Source organism: Argiope bruennichi, chromosome 6, assembly GCF_947563725.1.
Source record: "Argiope bruennichi chromosome 6, qqArgBrue1.1, whole genome shotgun sequence".
Classification (NCBI taxonomy): Eukaryota; Metazoa; Arthropoda; class Arachnida; order Araneae; family Araneidae; genus Argiope; species Argiope bruennichi.
In genome coordinates this window covers 126,347,732-126,368,936 of record NC_079156.1, presented here as the reverse complement: position 1 = coordinate 126,368,936, position 21,205 = coordinate 126,347,732, and the positions used below count along the sequence as shown (strand labels likewise).

Below are 21,205 nucleotides of genomic sequence, written 5' to 3'. Positions count from 1 at the left end.
CCACTTGAAAAATTAAGAATGTAATTCAGAAAAAAAATATTAATCTTTGCTTATCTTTTATAAGAATATTAATTTAATTAAACTTACATACATAAAATTATAAGAATTTCTCATTCTCTAAATGGAACACTTAACATTCAATTGGATGAAAAGACAACATCTTGCAACGTTTTTTCCGATTAATACATTATTTTCAAATTCAAAGAAAGTGAAAATGGAAACTGAATTTATTGAATCGGATTCAATAACTTCTTTGAAGAAAATAACCCGAAAGCCTTTTCTAAGGAAAAAGAAAATTTAAAATAATTAAAACAACATTTATTAAACTATGTAGAAGGAAAAAAATGTCTTCTATCAAGCAAATTCCAAAGAATTAGAAAAGGAAAAAAAATTGTTTTAAAATTCATCTGTGACAATAAAAACACATTTATAATTTTCCAGTTAAAACAATTTATATAATATTTATTTATTAAATGCATATATCGCACAAATAAGGGCTACTCGCCGGCTTGTACTGTGTGTATCGTTATCATCTTCAAACTTCCAAAAAAAATTTTTTAGTGTACTGATTGCGCACGAAAACATTCTTCAGCAGTAAGATAAATTTAGTATATTTAGCTTAAACCCTGAAACTTTCGTTTTCTTGCATCCATTTTATCTCTAACACGATGCTATATCAATAATTCGCTGGTCGAATCAAAGCTGTGCTTAAAAGACTTTCAAGTTAAATGCATAAAGGAGAGCGAGTTCATTCCCAGGAAAATGATTCGAAGACATGATAATTCATTAACGAACGGGAGAAAAGATTGAAGACGACATATTAGCACAAAATAAGAGTTTTCGAAACAAGATGAGGTTATATTACAAGAAAGGGCAACACCATTAAAAATACATACATATAAATCATTTTTAATCCCGCATGATTTGAGCCGAAAAGTTAATTTTAAATAGAAAAATCTACAAAAGATTTAATAAAAAGTATCTTACATTGGAAAGACTCAACAAGAAAAAATAAACCGAATCATAATATCTTGAACAATAACATTGTAAAAACAATATAAGTTAAAATGCTTATAAAAAGAAAGAAACAACCAAATTTTAACATCTTTCATTAAATATATTGCTGTAAATTATTTAAATATATTTCTTAAATTTGTTAAAAATAGAAAATGTAACTAAACATTTAAAACTTGAAACATTAAAAGGATTATGCTTCGAATTTTGGTAAATTAATTTTTTGCTTTGGAGTTTATTGCACAAACATGACAAAATTACCTTTTATTTTTATTTAATTCATTTGCAAACAAACAATTCAAAAACATCGTTTGGATCTCCGAATTTCCAGCATTGAAAATATACATTAGTAAATTTGCTAATTTTATGTTTTCTGGATGTGTCAGCTCACACATTTATCTTAAATACTAAAAGAGACTACACAAATTATTGAAAAAAAATTGATACTGCATTTATTTATTTCATAGAAAAGGACTACAAAGAATTTCTTAGAGAGGAAAAAAGAAATATCACAATAGACACATTGAAATTTGATGTGTACTGTAAAAATATTTACTAAACTATTTACAAAAGTACATTAAATATATCTTATAAATGGCGATTTTTAAGATATGAAGAAAGGTGCTTCTTGAGAAATTATTTAATAATAAAATTCATTAATAATAAAAATAGATTTTACATTTTATTTCAATTTTGCAATTGCAGCAATATTATTCATGAATAAGTAATCAAATTAAAAAAAATATTGCTTATACAAGTTCAAAATATTTCTGTTAATTATTACAATTATTAACCGAACCTATGCATTTTTGTTCAGTTAAAATATCAAAATACTTACGTAGCATTATTTGAAACGCACATATATTTGAGATTTAAATTTTTCCTAAATACTCTGAAAAACCAGACATGAAACGGTAAATAACATCAAATTTAGAAATATTTCATTTTCACTTAAAATCAAAACAAGTAATAATATTTACATTATTGGTAGTAAGCGAAACATTCGTTTCTAATGTGAATGGCATCAAATTTTTACTTTGATTGAAACCTATTAAAAAGTGTAAAAAAGGTAAGACACATAGAAATAAATGCATTTCAACTGAAAATATATTTTCATTGTCAATTATTAACATAATAGTAGTCACTTACAGTTTCGATATCAGGAAATATGCTTCGTCTAAGTAGTAAAATTCTTACAGTAATTTTAAAAATAAAATTTTAAGCATTCTGAACTAAAATTGTTTCAATTCGATTAAGAATGTAAAATAGTTTCATACAAGATTAAAAGAATTATGGTAGATTACAAGTTGATTTCACTTATGCGCGCTCCTCTGATGCCTATTACAACTGCTGCTTTTCGTGAAAGCTTTTCCACAAATTGGACACTTGTAAGGCTTTTCTCCAGTATGGGTACGAGCATGTGCTTTAAGAGTACCCTTTTCAGCGAAGGCTTTATTACAAACTTCACATACAAAAGGCTTTTCTCCAGTGTGAGTCCTAACATGTTTCTTGAGATTATCTTTATCAGCAAAACCTTTTTCACAGAAGTCGCACACGAAAGGTCTTTCGCCTGTGTGGGTTCTATAATGTCGGGTGAGATTTGATTCACGGGAGAACTGTTTCTTGCATATAACGCAAACAAAGCGATTATAGCCAGTGTGTGTTCGATAATTTGTTTTAAGAGTATCTTTTTCACTGGAGGTCTTATCTGATTTCTTCTTACGAGAATTGAATCCAGAAGGTCCAGCCACAGCATTGTCATCTTCCTTGTTACATATTGCTTCTTTCGCGTTGGCAGCCCTTTTCTCGTTCTTATAATAAAGATGAGAGTGCACTTCCAGTGAAATATGTTCATTTATATTCTCTGATACATCCATTTTGCCATTTCTTTGCTTCTTACTTTCTGATGGGAGATCAGTTTCTAAAATGACATTCGCAGTTCCTGAATTATTTTTATTATCTGGAAGAGAATTTCTGATAACACATTCTAGAGAGTTCATAAAATTATTTTTATCGTTATTCAAACACTGCCATTTGCTCTTTTGAAGAGACATCTTATATTCTTCATCTGTTGTTGCATGCATCAAATTTGATACACCTGATTGCTTTTGCATATCAATAGCGCTTGCTCCGGTGACAACGATCAGTTCTTCATAAGCTTCGCGTTGGTGGTTTTCAGGTCTGTAACTGGATACAATATTTTCTGAAGAAGCATTTACATTAGTTTGGATCATCTGAACATCTGAAATGGGGTCATAATATGAACTATCACAAGAATTCCTTAGTTGTTCATTAATGAAATTCTCTGAAAAAATCGTACACCTGTTGTACTTTGGGGAAAGATATTTTTCTTTTTCATTAGAACAGTCATTCGAATTCTCCGTAGATTTGTCTTTTACTTCATCACGGTGTTTTTCCGATTCTGCTGGCCGGGATTGTAAATGCCTGTAATCAAATTTCTTGTGAATGAAGCAAGGGTGATTCTCACTGTGTGTCACTGTTTTACCGCAACGCTTGCAATGGCATTGATCCATTATTTTCAATTTAAATAAAATTCTATCTTATCAGATATCTACAAGACTCTATCATTGAGGAGAAGAAATGAGGATTTCTATTTTTCTAGCAGTTTTATACTTTAATTGTAGTGCTGATGTTTTCAAATTTCAAAACACTTTCTACAGTTAAAGCAGATACGAAACTTGAATAAATTATGAACACGTCGTTTCTTAAATAACATGCTAGAGCCCTTTGTCCTGAATTTAAATACAGGATTCGGTTCTAATGAAGAATATAAGACTTAATATGTAAAATCAATCTTCGCTGTATGATATTTTTTTGTTTAATTTGTGATTGTCTATGATATTATTTTTTTTAGCTTAATCTGAAAACCAATTATTATAAAAAGTAGGATTTAGTTTGTCTCGTGTTAGAACAGATTTAGGGTAGATGACATGGATGATGGAAGATCTTTTTTTTTTCAACCTGGGTTCCGCAGTTGATTCGAATTTATTTCATTGAGTGTATTTTCATGATTGATTTGAAAATTCAAAACTCCTGTAAGATTTAAGATTGTGAAAAAGATATTATTAAAAGGGTGGTAAAAGAATACGATTTTGATGTATATATGTCTGTGAAATAGAAATTTATTTTTTAAAAAAAAATTATAAAAAATATTTTGATTGGGCTTATTCTCTCAACTGCACTTATAACTATGAAATGGTTTGAAATTCAATGAGATTCTGTTAAAATAACATTTTGCTAAATCTTTTATAATATGATCGAATTAAGTTTCTTTTGATTCTGTTTCTCATGATACATAAGGATCTATTCCCTTTTCTTCATATTTTCTGCCGATGAAAAAAAATCAAAGCAAATTCATGATTATTCAAATCTAAAAAATGCCACAGTAATCAGATTATGTATGAAGAAATATTTTGGACTGGTACTGAGAAGAAATATAATATCAGTAAAATGAAATCCTGATATAAATTCTACTATCGTTTCAACATTAAAACCCTTTTGTAGTTTCCATTTGAAATACTTCACAAGAGTAAGTTTTGATAATGATGAAATGTTTGATTCACGTTGTTTGACCGTCTTTCGCGATATTAAAAAGCCCATTCAAAATAGACCTGTTTAAAATACCGAAAATATTTTTGAAAAACTGAGCATAACCTTGTTATTTATTTTGCGCACTCATCATGCTATCAAGGACTGAAAATTATTATTTTTTTTTTTTTTTGAAAGAATACTTAATTTGGTATAAAAAAGTAAAAGATTCAACATATTTTCAAGAAAACGATATTTCTCATTCATTATAAGAAAACAAATTCATGTTTTTTGTTGTTTCTGCCTCTTCAAAATTCTTCATAAAAGGATAAAAAAATTTCACACCACAGTGACAATTAGTGTTCTATAATTAGTACCGAAAAAGTCATTTTCATCTCAGTTATTAGACTCAAACACCGATACATTTTCGGAAGAACCTGTGAACGAACCAGTTTCATTTGTTTGGACATCAATTTCCTCAATAACTGAATTCGAATTTTCCATTGATTTTTCTTTCACTTCCTCAACGTTTTCTTCCGATTCTACTGGCTCTTGTGGTGAATACCTGTAGTCAAATTTCTTGTGAAAGTAGCAAGGGTGATCCTCACTACGTGTCACTGTATTTCCGCAAAGTTTGTAACGGTTTGATCCATTAATTTTCAATTAAAAAAAATTCTATCTGATCAAAAATGTAAAATAAACTATTATGGAAGCGAAGAAATTGGGATTTCTGTAGTTTCAGCAATTTCATGCTGTAGGCATTGTGATGAGTTTTATATTTCGCACCTCTTTCTATAATTAAAGTAAATTCAAAACTTGAATAAATTATGAATTATATGTCTGTTCCACGCCATTTGACGATATTTCGGAATTAAGAGACCTATTCAATATAGAATTGTTTGAATATAAAAAATATTTCTAAAAAACGAGCATAACCTTGTTATTTATTTTACACAATCATCATGCTGTCAAATACTGAAAATTAATTTATTTTGAAAGAGAATTTAGTATAATAAAGTAATAAACATTCTTAAATGAATGCAATTCTTTTGGAAAATAAAGGATATTCAACAGATCTTCTTTTTTTAAAAAAAGAGATTTGGTATTCATTACATAAAAATAAAATAATAATTTATGTTGTTTTGTCCATTTCAAAATTCTTCAAAAAAAGGATAAAAGTCAAAATTTTCCGAAATAATCTCGCAGATTTTAAGTAAAGAAAGTTGCATTTTGTCTTTAGTTCTGTAGTATTTCATTCTGTGAGCTAAATCTTCATGCATTAAATACTTCAATATCCACTGAACAATATTAACTAAATTTCTACCAAATATATATATTTTTTATTTCAAGTAAATGTAAGAGAAAGTCTTCTAATATTCATCTAAATTTAAAACTATTTTATAACTAGTAAATTCCCAAGCCAAAAATTCAGTATTTACCACATATATCTTTAATTATTAAAATTAATCCTCTGCACTTTATCTCTTCGAATGTATAGGATTCAAATCCGTATTAAAAATTTTAGTGTGTGATTTTCCGTAATATTATAAAAAAAAAAATGAAAAAGTCTAAAAAAATGAAATAAACAAAATATCAAGATTTAAAAATAAATGCAGCTTAAATGGTTAAGCAGCATTTGAATGCTTTAAATGTTTAGAATTATAATGAGGCAATTAGAGGAATCGAGAAGCAAATTCTATAATAAGTAATAATATTCCGATTTGTTCAAATACTCGCGTAAAAAAAAGCACAGTATTGTTCAGTTGAGGACACCATTCATTGCAAGCATAATGAATATAAATGAATGACAGCCTCGTGGAAGTTTTAACAAGAATTTAATGCTGAATATGGAATCCAATTCTACAACAGGAATTTTTTATACATAACACAGAACAACTGTATGGTTCTTTAAAACTGGAAGTTCTGTAGATGCCGTAGTTTGGAAATTTTATTTACTATTTATGTTGTTGTTGTTTTGTCCAGTAGTGCAATAGGATGCACTACTCATGGAAGAGGGGGGGGGTTGCCACAGCCTCCGGAGAGGTTGGACTTCTGCCTGTTGGTCCACGGAAGGTATTTTATTTCCCTTCTACCATCCAAAGGAAAAACCAATGGAGGAATTTCCCTATCCGCCACCTGGGGACGCGCCCTCTAAGGGTTCATTTACTACTTATAGGAGGTGGATAAGTCAAATAAATATCTAACTATAATTTTCTTATGAAAAAAAAAGAAGAAAAAAACCGTCAGCACATTTTTAAAACTTGTCGATCTTGTTTATATTAAACTTTTCATGTATGTCACAAATTTAAACAGCTTTTATTATTTTTGTCATCAATATAGAATACTGATTTAATTTGTTTCTTACTCATTTCATTTCAAATTAATGCTTACTTTTGTAAGAAATATGTTCCTTGATTTTTTTTTTATAATTAAACAATCATTTGCAATTTATTTTATATCTCAGAATAACATCTTTCAATATCCCAAAAAGTCATTGTTCGCTTTGAGAAAGAATAGATTTTATTTTAAACCTCACTATTTTTTTACTCATACGTATTAGAGATTTAATTTTGATATTTTGATGTGTTATGAATTATATGTATATTTCCAGCAATGATAAAGGAGACGATGAAAATAAAAATAGTATTTACTAGGTTGCAATTGGAGGGGGTCAATATCTATTACACACACACACGTATATATATATATAACCTAATTAGTAATAAATACCAAGTTAATAAAGTAAAAATAAAAAAAATAGAAACAAAATAAAATCCGTCCTGAAAACTTTTTCAAGTGTCACCTTCATGCAGGGATTCAAATCCTCGTGATATCGTGTTTATATATATATATATATATATATATATATATATATATATATATATATATATATATATATATATATATATATATATATATATATATATATATGTATATGTATAAATTGGCTTATTTACGCAATTTATTCCCATTCTAAAAAAATATGTTTGATGTATTGCTGATTACAATACATAAACATTACACATGCTTAAGGAGTTAAAGAGTATTGAACATAAATGCAAATTCATTCTGAAGGTTAAATTAGGATTTGATAGTTGTATAGCTACAGATATTTTAGATTCATATTCTTAATTTGAGAATTATTTGATCAAATTTAAAATAAAGTGATATCTATCAACCAACTTCGTTTGTAGATTTAACGATTAATTAACACTTCTTTTTGCGGAGATCAACAGTTCAAAAGTACAGAAATATATTACACGTTTTTCACTGTTCTGAGGATAAACAAACCAGCGTTTTTCCTCTCTATATGGTTGCACAAGTCTATCAATAATTATTTCTTCATCCAAATCATTTAATAATTATCTTCCAGTTAAATAGAATACATGATATGGCAAGTTCTCCTCTGACGATTGTTTCTGAATCTATTCACATGATGTTTAATTTCAAAAATAACATTTCAAAGTGCGGTTGAATGACTGATGAGGTTTTTGAAGATTTTATTAAGTTCATAAAGGCTATCATTTTCTTTATCAAGAAGAAGCGTGTTTAATGATAAAATGTTTGTTTGTGTGTGTGAATGCGCGCGTGTGTATTCATTTGTTGTAAGATGCAACGAGTACATAGAATTATTTGGTCGGCATGAACTTCGACGTTTGTTTCATCTTTCTTTAATTTTATTTAATCATAGCGACTGCTACAGATTAGAGACTTTAGTGTCCTTGAAAAATAAGATAAAAAATAATATGCCTTATAATAAGAAATAAATAATATGCCCTGAAATAAAGAAAGTTAAGAGCGTGCCTGGTGTAAGCGTTCTGATTTTGCGAAACTAGGTGATAATCCGAAATCAGAGGTTTTTGAAAAACTCTTAAATGTGAACATAACTAATTTCATTTATATTCACATCATATTATTATATTTAATGAAGGAATTATAAAATGAATATTTTTTATGCTCAATTTTTTATTATTAAATTTTTTTGGAAGGGATTTATTACAAAGTCCGCGATTTTTCTGTATGACTACTGTCTTATTATCAAACTCCGTACTAATGAAATATAATCTGCATTTAATAGTGCAGGTTATTCTCTGGAATAAGCTCATTAAACTTTCTTTTGAAGATTCATATAAAGATCTGTCGAGAATTCAACATTATTAACATAATAAAGTGATTACTTTTTTATGATGTTTATATTGTTAACAGTTAATAATTGAATCAAATGCAGAACTTCATGTCCATATATTTTGTGAGTTTCTACATGAATGAGCATTCGTATTTTTTACTAACACCTGGCATTCTTTGGTTTCCTCATAATGAGGAAAAAACGATTCTTGCTATTAATTTATGCTGAAATTGAATTATTTACGTAAGGAATCAGACCGTATTTTACATCAAGCTATAAAAATGGAAAATATGAATTCCCGAAAGTCATCAATAAATTCATTCACATCCAAACTCAGATTATTATTTTATATTATTTTTAAATCCCGATTATTTTTATGAAAGAATAAATTTATTACCATCTAAAATATTTTATGCCTGCGAAATGTATCTGAATTCAAAGTATGCAATCAAAATAATAGGTAGCAAATGATATGTGAAATCCAATGTCTTCTATATTATTCCATCAGCATTTCATATCCATTTGCGGCAATAATACTTTTTTTTCTGTTAAATTCTAAATCATGAAAAAATTATTCGATTTTATTGATTTGGTATTCAACTCACGGTCCGTATAACCTTTTCATTTTCCACAAGTTTCGATTTAAAATGTTAGAAAAATTATGAACAGGTGAAATATATGTTAGATTCGAAATATGTAATTCATCAAATATATATCCAGGCACAACTAGTCTGTATTAATCAATTAAAATCTTTCTATATTGTAAAATAAATTTCATCCAAAACATTCAATAAACATCAATATTCCTTATGTTCATGGAAATGCATATTTACGACATATTTGGCCTTAAAAACCAAACGCAGATCCATCCGATACTATAAGTACATGGACAATGTAAAAGACAGAAACTAATCGTTTTCTGAAGCATCAAGAGAAATAATATTAGACATAAAAATTATATCAAAAAAAGTTTGAAACTCCGAGCATAAATTCGTTCAAACAAACAACACTAGTTTTGATTTATAATATAAATTTTTAATCCAAATTCTTCCAAAATAAATATATTTCTGTAACAGAAAAAAGTCTTAAACTATAAGAAATCAACAATCTATTTTTAATAATCAATTAAAATTACAATTCTTAAAAATACGGTATTCGATAGCAAAGTAAAATTAAATAATGTGCTAAAATAAACTATACTCTAAATTAGAAATTTCAATTTTCCTGGATGAATGAGATTGAAACAAAATGAAATGTCAGTCTGTGTAAATACTTTAAAAAGAGAATTTCAACATTTTCCCTTTAGTTCATGTCTTGACAAAGAGTTAATTACTTTTGACTAGTAGTGCTTGATGAAATTACTTCTACTCATGGTTCGCATGCCGCAATCCATACGTTAAAAAGGCTTTTTTTTTCGCTGGGAGTTCGAAGATGTTTCTCATATGTCCTCTACATTGAAATCCCTTTGTCACAAATATAACATCCGTATTTATTTGGATAGCCTCTTAATAATAGCTTTCTGAGCAAATCCGTTGCATCATACATGCTGAGTAAATGTGAAATCTTAAGTATGGGTTTGGTTATACTTTATTATAGAGAAGCGTGATTCCATTGAATGGAATACTGCAGCGATTCTCAACCTGTGGGGCGCGCCCCCTAGAGTGGCGCGAGCACACTAGAGGGGGGGCGAGAATATCCAAGAGAAAATATTATTTTAAAAAATTGATTAACTGACTGAAAGGAAAGCACACATACACAAAGAAAACAAAATACATTTCAACTTATATCAACTTGTTTTAATTTAACTTATTAAAGTAAAACAACTTACTTAATCAAAACATACAAAATTAAAAGCAAATTTAATAATTATTAGTGACTTTCTTGGGCCTGTCTTGCAGAGCAAAGTTTTTCGAAGGAAGGCTTAGTATTAGAAATAGCCACTCTCAGTTCTGTTTCTATATTTTGTCTTCAAAGAAGCCACAGCAGAAAATCCAGTTTCACAAAGGTAGGATGTTGAATGGTAATAGAATGTGAAATCTTCTTGTTTTTAGTGCAAAAAAAATCATCCTTACTCCTGCCCAAAATTGAAATAGTGATTTATTACTAATTTGAATTTTTCTTCCTCACCAATTGAGAGTCCTTCGTGAGTCTTATGAAATGAATCCCTAACCCACTCGTAACTTGTTATTAGTTTGTCGTCAACAAGAAAATACCTTTTAAAATTCTTTGCCAGCATGGCTAAATAATTTTCAATGGTTGCAAAAACTACTTTTACATGTTCTTCCTCAAAATTGTAAGTTTTAGTATAATTATCCACATTTGCATACATTGTTAGATTTTTTTTTTTTTTTTGCTTTAAATTTCTGTTCCGCAATTCCAATTTTCTACAAAAAGCATTCACTTTTTCACTCGTATACACCATATGTCTATTTGCTACTTGGAGTTGAAGATTCAAGTTATTTCATTTCTCGTATCTGTTGACCCAGTAGTCCAATTTCATCACAAATAAACCATTCCGAGAATTCTCGGCCTCGGGTCTTTTTTCTTCTTCTAGGAAAATGGCGAATTCTTCTCTTAATTCATAAACACATTGCAAAAATTTCCCACGCGATAACCATTTTGTCTCGCAATTAAAATAGTAACGCTGAATGTACTGAACCCAGGTCTTTACAAAGTGCGGAAAAGATTCTCGATTTCAGGGGTCTCAGAGCAGGATTCCTTTCTTTCGAAACCAAAGATTCTCTGTGGATCATGCAATGTATCCAGACCCACTGAGACGATTTTTGTTTTACCAGTTCTTGTATACCTTGGAATCTTCCGGACATTGAACGAACACCACCGGTGCATGTTCCGGCGCAATTTTTGCATTCTACGTTTGCCTCAGTCATAAAATCATTTAAAATAGCAAATAATGCGATCGCTGTTGTTTTGCATTCTATCGATTTGCAGAAAAGTAGTTGTACTACTGACGTATTATTACAAAATTGAACATAGGAAATTAAATGAGCATCTTTATTACTATCTGTGCTTCATCAAGCTGTACTGAAAACAATTTGTCACGCAACTTCGAGAAAAGCTGAGACTGTACATCTTCAGCTATATCACCAATTCGACGAGCAACAGTATCATTTAAAAGAGATATGGACTGCAATTGCTTTGAAACACTGTCTCCAAATATAGTTTCTGCAATCTCAATTGCTGCTGGCAAAGTAAGCTCTTCACCAATGGTGTGAGGGTTTTTACATCTGGTTATTTTATATGAAACTTTGTAAGACGCAATTAAAGATTTTTTTATTCACAAAGTTTCTTTAAAAAAGTAATTTTTGCTTTTTATATTAATTTAATTTTAATTCGTACAATTATCTGAATTTGTTGCACTCACTATGAAGCGTTTCCAAATGTCGTCGTTTTAGTTTATTAGGTTTCATGCTGTCTGCGGCTAACATTTTTGAGCAAATTACACACAAGGGCCTTTCTTCTTCATTTACTTCAATACTGATAAACCCAAAATTTAAGTATTCTTGAGAATATTTTCTTGGTTTTATTTTCGGAACCACGCTCGTCTATGTATTTTTTGGTGCTTGAATATCGTCTAATTCTCGCTTACTTCCACTTAAAAATTTATCCACGAGTCTGTATAAATCTACTGTCGTGAATATTTAATAATGCAATTAACACGAAAACATATATAACATACACATTCACAATAGATTCGATAGTAATAGAACGATCGACTCGAATGAGACTGGCAGGACCGAAATTCAAATAGTGATTTATTACTAAATTGTCTTTTAGTTTCGCCACTTGTCGTGAAGTCTATGAATTTTTCGTCCTCATCTATTGAGAGTCCTTCGGGAGTCTTATGCAATGGATCCCTAATCCACTCCTAACTTGCTATCAGTTTTTCGTCAGCATGAAAATACTTTTTAAATTTTTTTGCCAGAATGGCTAAATGATTTTCAATTGTTAGAAAAACAACTTTTACATGTTCTTCTTCAGCCTTATAAGTTTTAGTACAATCATCCACATTTGCAAACATTGTTAGGTTTTTTGCTTTAAATTTCTGCTCCACAATTCCAATTTTCTACAAAAAGCATTAACTTTTTCACTCGTATCCAACATATGTGTATTTGCTCCTTGGAGTTAAAGATTCAAGTTATTTAATTTCTCGAATATGTCGACTTCAATTTCATCACAAATAAACTATCACGAAAATTCTCAACCTCCTGTCTGATTTCTTCTTTTAGAAAAATGGCGATTTCTTCTCTTAATTCATAAACAGGTTGCAAAAATTTCCCACGTGATGACCATCTTGCTTCGCAATAAAATAGTAACACTGAATGTATTGAACCCCTGTCTTTACAAAGTGCGGAAAAGATTCTCGATTTCAGGGGTATCATTTTTATATAATTTACTACGGTTACAACCGTAGTTAACACAATATTCAGACCAGGACTTATTTCTTTCGAAGCCAAAGCTTCTCTGTGGATCATGCAATGCGTCCAGACGCACTGAGGCGATTTTTGTTTTACTAGTGTTTGTATACCTTGGAATCTTCTGGACATTGAACGAGCACCATCGGTGCATGTTCCGAAGCAATTTTTCCATTCTATGTTTATCTCGTTCATAAAATCATTTAAAATAGCAAATAATGCGAGTGCTGATGTTTTGAGTTCTATTGGTTTGCAGAAAAGTAGTTTTTCTACTACTGACATGTTATCACAAATTTGAACATCGGCAATTAAATGAGCATCTTTTTTACTATCTGTTGCTTCGTCAAGCTGTATTGAAAACAATTTGTCACGCAATTCGACGAGTAACAGTATCATTTGAAAGAGGTATGGACTGCAATTGCTTTGAAAAATTATCTCCAAACTTAGTTTCTACAATCTCAGTTGCTGCTGGCAAAACGATCTCTTCACCAATGATGTGAGGTTTTTTACATCTGGTTATTTTATAAGAACTTTGTAAGATGCAATTAAAGTTTTTTTATTCACAGATAAAGTTTCTTTAAAAAATTATTTTTGCTTTTTATATGATTTTAATTTTAATTCGAAGAATTCTCTGGGTTTGTTGACGTACTCACTATGAAGCGTTTCGTTTAAGTTTATTAGGTTTCATGCTGTCTGCGTCCAACATTTTTGAGCAGATGATACACAGGGGTCTTTCTTCTCCATTTACTTCAGTACTGGTAAACCCAAATTTTAAGTATTCTTGAGAATATTTCCTTGATTTTATTTTTGGAACCACGCTCGTCTGTATACTTGTTGAAGCTGGACTATTGTCTAATGCTTGCTTACTTCAGCTTAAAAATTTATTCATAAGTCTGCATAAATCTGCTGCCGTGAATATTTAATATAGTGATTTGCAATTAATACGAAAACATATGTAACAAACAAATTCATGATAGATTCGATAGCGATGAAAGGATCGACTCGAATGAGACTGGCTGGAATTAAAACTTGCGTTATCGAACATTTTCCTTCTTCCTATGAGAAAACATTTGCTCCGTGCTTGGTCGAGTCGGCATCGGTCGTGTGGATATCCTTCCACAAACATTCCTTTTTTTTTCTTTTGTTTTGTCATTCTTCTGTTTTATTTCTTTTATTATTCGAAAAAATGTATTGACAGTTTCTAAATTTAGCTCACCTTGTCTATGTTAACTTTCATTAACGAATTTTTCTACTTTCATATTCTTCTAACGTTATCTCCCTGTTTGGCTTTCATTTCAAATAAAATATTTAAATTTTCTCCCCTTTCATTCGCTTTATCTGTTCACTGCCCCTTGTCCAAAATGCAAGATGTGGTTTCTAGCCAACGTTGGCTCGCTTTTTCTTTTGTTTTGGCAGTTAGTTAAAAATAATTTAAAAACAGAATCCAAAATACTCAACATACATTATTGTTTTATACATTTTATTGTACGCTGGGGGCGCGATGAAAATTATGTTTGAAAACTGGGTCACGAATACTGAAAGGTGGAGAAACGCTGGAATACTGTATTTAGTCAGACGATTTGGGAAAACGTTGAAGGAGCAGGCAATCATTGAGCACTGGATTCTGTCCATGTTGCAAAAAGTGTTATGGAAAAACTGGCAGATGAAATATCAACGGGGAGTAGAAGGGCTGAAACCCTGGAAGAAGAACGGGAATTGTCGATTCGAATTGTTTTGCTCTAATCTTAGATCTGTACCCATATAATATGCAGGCGCAGCACCAGTTATTACAAGAAAATGCTGATAAAAAATTAAACGCTTCTTCAAGGACGCTTGCACAAATGGAATGCGACCCACAATGGTTCCTGAACATCTTTTGAATGGATGACACTTACTTTTCATTGTACTGTAATCTCAACAAGGCGAAACCGTCGTATTTGGGATCCGTCAGATTACTGTAAATACCTGATCAACACACTGCAATCTCCTTAGATGAATTTTTGGTGTGATTTCACTTCATCTTTTCGCCTCGATTGTCTTTTAAACGCTTTCTGCTATATCTGGTCAGAAAACATGTACAACCCCTGTAATTGCACTTCTATGCGACCAGATGGAGCTGCACTGCATTACTTATGATCTTCCTGCAGATTGATGGCCTGCCCACTTTACGCATAAAGGCAAGACGTTCCCATCTGACATTTTCACTCAAGACCGAGTTATAATTTATGGTTGTAAGTTTATGCAGCTTGTAACGCATGTAAATGTATGATTATTTTTTTTCAAAACAATTAATTTATAATTCAAGAATTAGGTGAATAAATATTTATTTTTTGCATATAAATGAAAAGCATATTAGTTGAAACAGTTTTAAATTGTTAAATTAACTTCAAGTATTTTTGAAAAAAACAGCAGGGAAGAAAACGGGTCTCATGAATGCTGAACCACCTACATACAGAGTGCGCTATTCCAACATTTAGCGACGATAACACATTATTAGCATTTAAGCTATACTGAAGATTTCAGGGCCGTTATTTCAAAACTTTCTGGCAATTGCGGTTTAACATTCTAATAAATCAGCATTCTAAAGCTTACGACTCTTATACTAAACCTCAACATAATAATCGAACTCAATATTCCATGTGTAATATAATGTGCCAATTATGTGATAATAAAGTTCCAATAGATTCAAAATAATGCACGCTTCTAAGTAATTTTATTTTTTATTGAAAATTAGTTTAAGGTCGATAATTTGCACTCCGGAAAAAAATACGTTCCACATCCTCAATTACATAAGAAGCAGGACCTTTATGTAAAGTGTTCATACCAAGGCAATATACCTTTTAGTGGGATGGAAAGATTCAAGTGCGAAAGCGTGAGAGCAAGATATCGATTGTTCCATTTGGAGAGTATCGACGATGTCAAGGTTTGCTGCTTTTCAAGTGATAAAAAGATTTAGTACAATTACTTCTCTTCCATTAGTTAAAATCTTTCGGAAGAATTTCATTTATGGTCTGTCGGAAAATATCTTTGGTCGATATCCATTTCTCAGCTCCAGAAGTTTTGGCGTTTCGGGTTAAACTATACGCTGGTTCGATTTTAGGAATACCATCATGACCTTGGGTCCAAACAAGTTTTAGAGAGTTAAATATTTTTTTCAGAAAGAGAAAGAGGTGCAATTTTTCCTGATTATGAAATTTATTATTAATAAGAGCTGGTAAATCTGATACGTTGTCTGTGAGCAAGAAAAAAAATCATGCATGCCTACAGAAAGTTGTGGAATTGTGAGGAAGATGGCATGCAAGGAAGTCTTTCGCATGCAAAACGTTATGTAGTTCAGAGTCTTATCCAAAACTTGTTGTCATTTTGTTGTGATAATAGCTGCCAGAATGTCCTTTCACTGTGCCCTTGGATGACTGATAAGGTTCAGATACCTTTATAAACTTTATTAAGGTTGTCATATGGAGTGTCAAGAAGTCAGATTGATTTTTAAAACTGTATATCAGTATATACATGATTCTAACTAAAAAGCGTTCGTGTGTGTCACTGTTAGATTGAAAAATATCATATTTGAAATAGTTATACTTCTGAAGATGGGAATGCACATTTCATAGACAATTCGTTTTCAATTTTAAGTGAACATTAAGAATAGTTTGAGTAATTTTCTTCGATTACTCACAAAACATTACAGAAAAAAAATGATTTTCATACCCTTTAATATCTTAAAATCTTATCTTTTTCAAGATAAAGATTTATTTCCTATGGAAATTTTTCCCAAATTTTCGAATTTTTAAAAAAATTATTCCAAAATTTTCCACTTCAAATTACATTGTTTATTAAATTTTTACATTACTTTTATTGCTCCCTAAACTATCTAAACATATGATTTTCTTACATTTTTCAAACCTAAAGAATAAGAATTTAATTCAATATCTATGCAGTTCACTTGATGAATGAAAAAGTGAAATTGCAGCAGTGTGGCAAGTACAAATCGATTACTGCGACATGATATACACCAAAGACCACTACATATTGACCAACCTGTTAATAACATGTAGAACCACCTTTCGCCTGCAAATCTGCCAGCACTATCGACTCCACAATGGTGCTGGCAAACGAGGCATTGACTCCACAAGGTGATAATAGGTAGTTTGAGGTATCCGATACCAAGCGCTCACCAACTGGTCCTGTAATTCCCTCACATTGTGAGAAGGCAACTTGGAAGCACGAATTTGGTTTTCCAGATGGGACCACAGACACTCTATGGGATTAAGGTCAGGTGAATTTAGAGGCCAAGAATAGACTGGAATGTTCCTCGAACCACTCCCTAACAATTCGACCGTTATGACATGGTGCTTTATCCTATTGGTATACACCATCCCCCGCTGGAAACACTATTGTCATGAATGGGTGAACATGATCTGCAACGATGTTCACGTAGTGCACAGATTTGTCCTAATGTGCTCCATAATACCCCCTCTACCGGCTTATATCCGTCCAAATGTGCATCCGAGAGCCAGGGTTTCCTTTGGAAATCGGCGTATTCACACACGCCCGTCGATGTGATGGATTGGGGAACGTGATTCGTCCGACCATATAACCTTCTTCCATTCTTCTGATGTCCAAATCCGATGTTTCTTGGCCCATTGCAGACGCAGCTGGCGGTAATGTGCCGTCAGTGCAGGGACATGCATCGGCCTCAGGCTGCATAGGCCCATACGCAGCAAAGTACGCTACACAGTGTGTTGAGAAACACTGTCTGGGTTGCCACTGTTGTAACTGGTGGTGAGTTTGGCTGTTGTAGCTCGTCGGTCTAGGCGAACAATGCGTAGCAATCTCCGCTCTTCTCTGCAATCTAAGCGCCATGGAAAATACACGACTGGCCGCCGACATGTCGTTTCACCATCCGTATACCACTTTAGATATATACTCACAACAACTGCGCGTGAACAGACCACTAAACGTGACGTTTCTGATATTGATGTTCCCAGTCGCCGAGCCATAACGATTGGACCTTTATCGAAGTCTGATAAATCAGCTGATTTTCCCATTCTTTCGTTAATCGCTTTATATATTCCAACATCAGCCGAGCACGCGCAGTAATTTTGTTCCTGGGAGAGCCCATTGCTCTTCGGTGTACACTTTTTAACGCATTATGGTGTCAAGGGTAAAGATAATTAAATAAGAAATGAACAGAACTGGTTGAAATCTATTAAACTGGCACTTTTTTGATGTCTGCCACCATTTCACATAGAAATTTTTTCTTAGGATAATTATGAACATGAAGTAATGAATAAGACATTTAACTGAAAAGAAAAACTATCTGTATTCTGAAGGAAACTACCGGTCTCCAAAGGTGGCAACTATATATTAAATGCATAAATAAAGATACATAAATTTCAAATGGGAGGGATCCATCTCTTAGTTAGATTCTGTGCAATGATTTCCTCTGTATGGATCCGCTCATGTCCTCACTTACTTAAAGGATTGGTCTGCTAGGAATCAATCGACAGAGTCAATTTCTAAACCTTAGAGAGAAGACAAAATAGCGTTCTTAAAAATGAATTTGAGCGTATAATCCGAAAGAAAGCTAACTAGTTTTTATTTAATTAAATTAATTTCATTTAATTAGTAATTTTAAGAATGCTAATTAGTTTTTATTCTAAGCTCAGATGTGGAAACTTAATTCTTTCGTTGGGCCATTTGGAAAATTTGCCATCTGACTTCAAATGACTCTACTATATAAGGAACGGGATTTCCTTATATAGTAGATTTCCTTATATAGTATAAACATTTCCTTTTTGTATCACCAGTTTTGATTAATTTCTATTTTCTCTTCAATAATTCTATCTCGATATTATGAGGCGTGTTCATATTTCAGACCAACCTGAGACCAAAAAACAAAATTTCAGAAGCATGTCACTCTGGGTTTTCTTCGGTTTATACAATAATTCGAAAATACTTTAAAGTAAAAGAAAAGACTTCAGTATATAGCCTACACCAAAGTCTTAGAATTCTACAAAAATTGAGCGAAATTTATTCAGGTGAATTTTATCTGCTTCGCATTTGGAGTTCCTGTAAAATCCATAACTGCAAAATGTAAAGAACCAGAACGGTAAAGTACTGTTGTACTGTTTTAGCATACAACTTATAAATCCTTTCTTTATTTTGAATGAAATTAAACAATAAATAGACCGTGTCTTTGTTTGTGCATATGTATCCAAATAAATACTATAATTTAACAATGCACCGATTTAGATAAATGAATTTTGGCAAGTGTTCGCAGACACATACCAAATAGACATGTTCTGCATCAAATTATGCTTTGAATCGGTTGAAACCAATGCTATTCAAATGCATAATCGGTTTTTATTTCTCTCTTTATAAAAGATCAGACAATATGTGAAGTAAGATACGAGTTCAATGGAAACGAAATCGATAAGAATATTTGATTCGAAAATATATCGTATACGTTTAAAGAAGAGTTAAAGAAAAAAAAAGAGGATCGAGGATCCACATATTATCCGGATCAACAATATAATTAAGATAAAAAAAAGTAAGGATTAGATGATATCAAAGTCTTCTAATCGAAATCTATTCAAAACTTTTGATTTCAATCAGGCATTAACATTTCCAGCTCATTTCACTTACTAAGATAATACAAGATAGCCAGTACATTGCATAACAGAAAGCCTATTTTAAATTTGAAATACTGGGCATTACATTAAAATCTTATGCAGTTGGTTTTATTAGGAGAAAAGTCTCTAGTATGCTGTTTATGAAATGAATGAAACATATTTCATTAATCGATAACATCTACTTCAATCATAACAAATCCACGAATTTTATGATATAAGCAATAACGCCTCCAACATTAAATAGCTAGAAAACTGAAATCTTGATTCCATCAAACTATCAGCCATTTTCTAAACACGTTTCGGGGAACGTGTTTATTTAAATTGAATGCTAATATATTAATGGCTCGATATCTATGTCAGTTTTGCTACAGAACAGTGACTCACGGTGAGAATCACTCCTGTCTCTTCCATAAGGATCGTGACAACGTGTATACACTGCCACGCCTAGAAGAATTAGACAAAATGGATAGAAAGAAAGATAATGCAAAAGATATAATTAAAGAAAATTTGAATGACATTGATGAAAATCTGCAACCAGAAGTTCGTCAAATTGATAGTGAAAATTCGGCAGTAATGAATGCATCGCTAAATGAAAATATTGATGAAGTTTTTTTAGTACCTGACTCAAGGCGAAAACGGAAATTCAAGACAACCTCGAACAGTGCACAAATGAGAAATCCTTATGAAACTTCAATAGTGGGCGCAAAAATGAATAATAAAAGTATATCGGTAAATGTTTCATTGGAAAATGTTGAAAATGCTTGCAATTTTGAAAGAGACTCTCAAGGGGCTTGTGCGAAAACAACAGATAAAACCGGATCTGTTTATGAACAAAATAATGATGATTCAAAGGTTTCAAATTTATCCAATAGGAAAGCTTATGAAGATTGCCGAATGTCTCTTTAGGACAGCAAATGGCAATCGTTTAGTAATGATAAGGATTTGTTTACGAATTCCCTGGACTGTGTTATTAAAAGCACTCTTTCAGTAAACAAAAATATTACTGGAAGCAAGAATCCTCTTTTGAATTATGATTTTTCAGAAGAAATTAATTGAACGAAACAAAGCACTGTCGAAACTTCAGGGAATATAAAAAATGAGCATACTTCATCTGAAATTAATTCCGAAGATTCGAATAACAGCGACAAAATGGCTGTCAACAAGAAAGAATAAATCTGTTCTATGAAAGATGACATTGCAGGTGCAGGACTTTCTGGAATATGTCCCCAAAGGAAAAGGTTTGTTTGCGATATTTGTTCTAAACAGTTTAAATGAAAAAGTTGGTTTGCAAATCGTTACCGAACACATACTGGGGAAAAATCCTTCGAGTGTATTTAATAATTTTGTGAAAAATTATTTTCTCACAAGGGATGTCTCAAGAACCATTACAGAATACACACTGGTGAAAAGATTTTTGTGTGTGACAAAAGCGGAAAAGATTTCATTCA

At 31.4% G+C, this 21,205-nt stretch overlaps 1 protein-coding gene across 1 annotated transcript in view; it reads right to left on the bottom strand.

The window, feature by feature from the left end:
- Positions 1 to 2,256: 2,256 nt before the first annotated feature.
- The window catches only part of LOC129971991 (gastrula zinc finger protein xFG20-1-like), a 44,591-nt gene continuing 25,642 nt past the window's right edge, over positions 2,257 to 21,205 (bottom strand). The window contains exon 3 of the mRNA XM_056085969.1: positions 2,257 to 2,631. Coding sequence (XP_055941944.1) covers positions 2,328 to 2,631 — 304 coding nt within the window. The 3' untranslated portion in view covers positions 2,257 to 2,327. The remainder of the gene's footprint in view (positions 2,632 to 21,205) is intronic.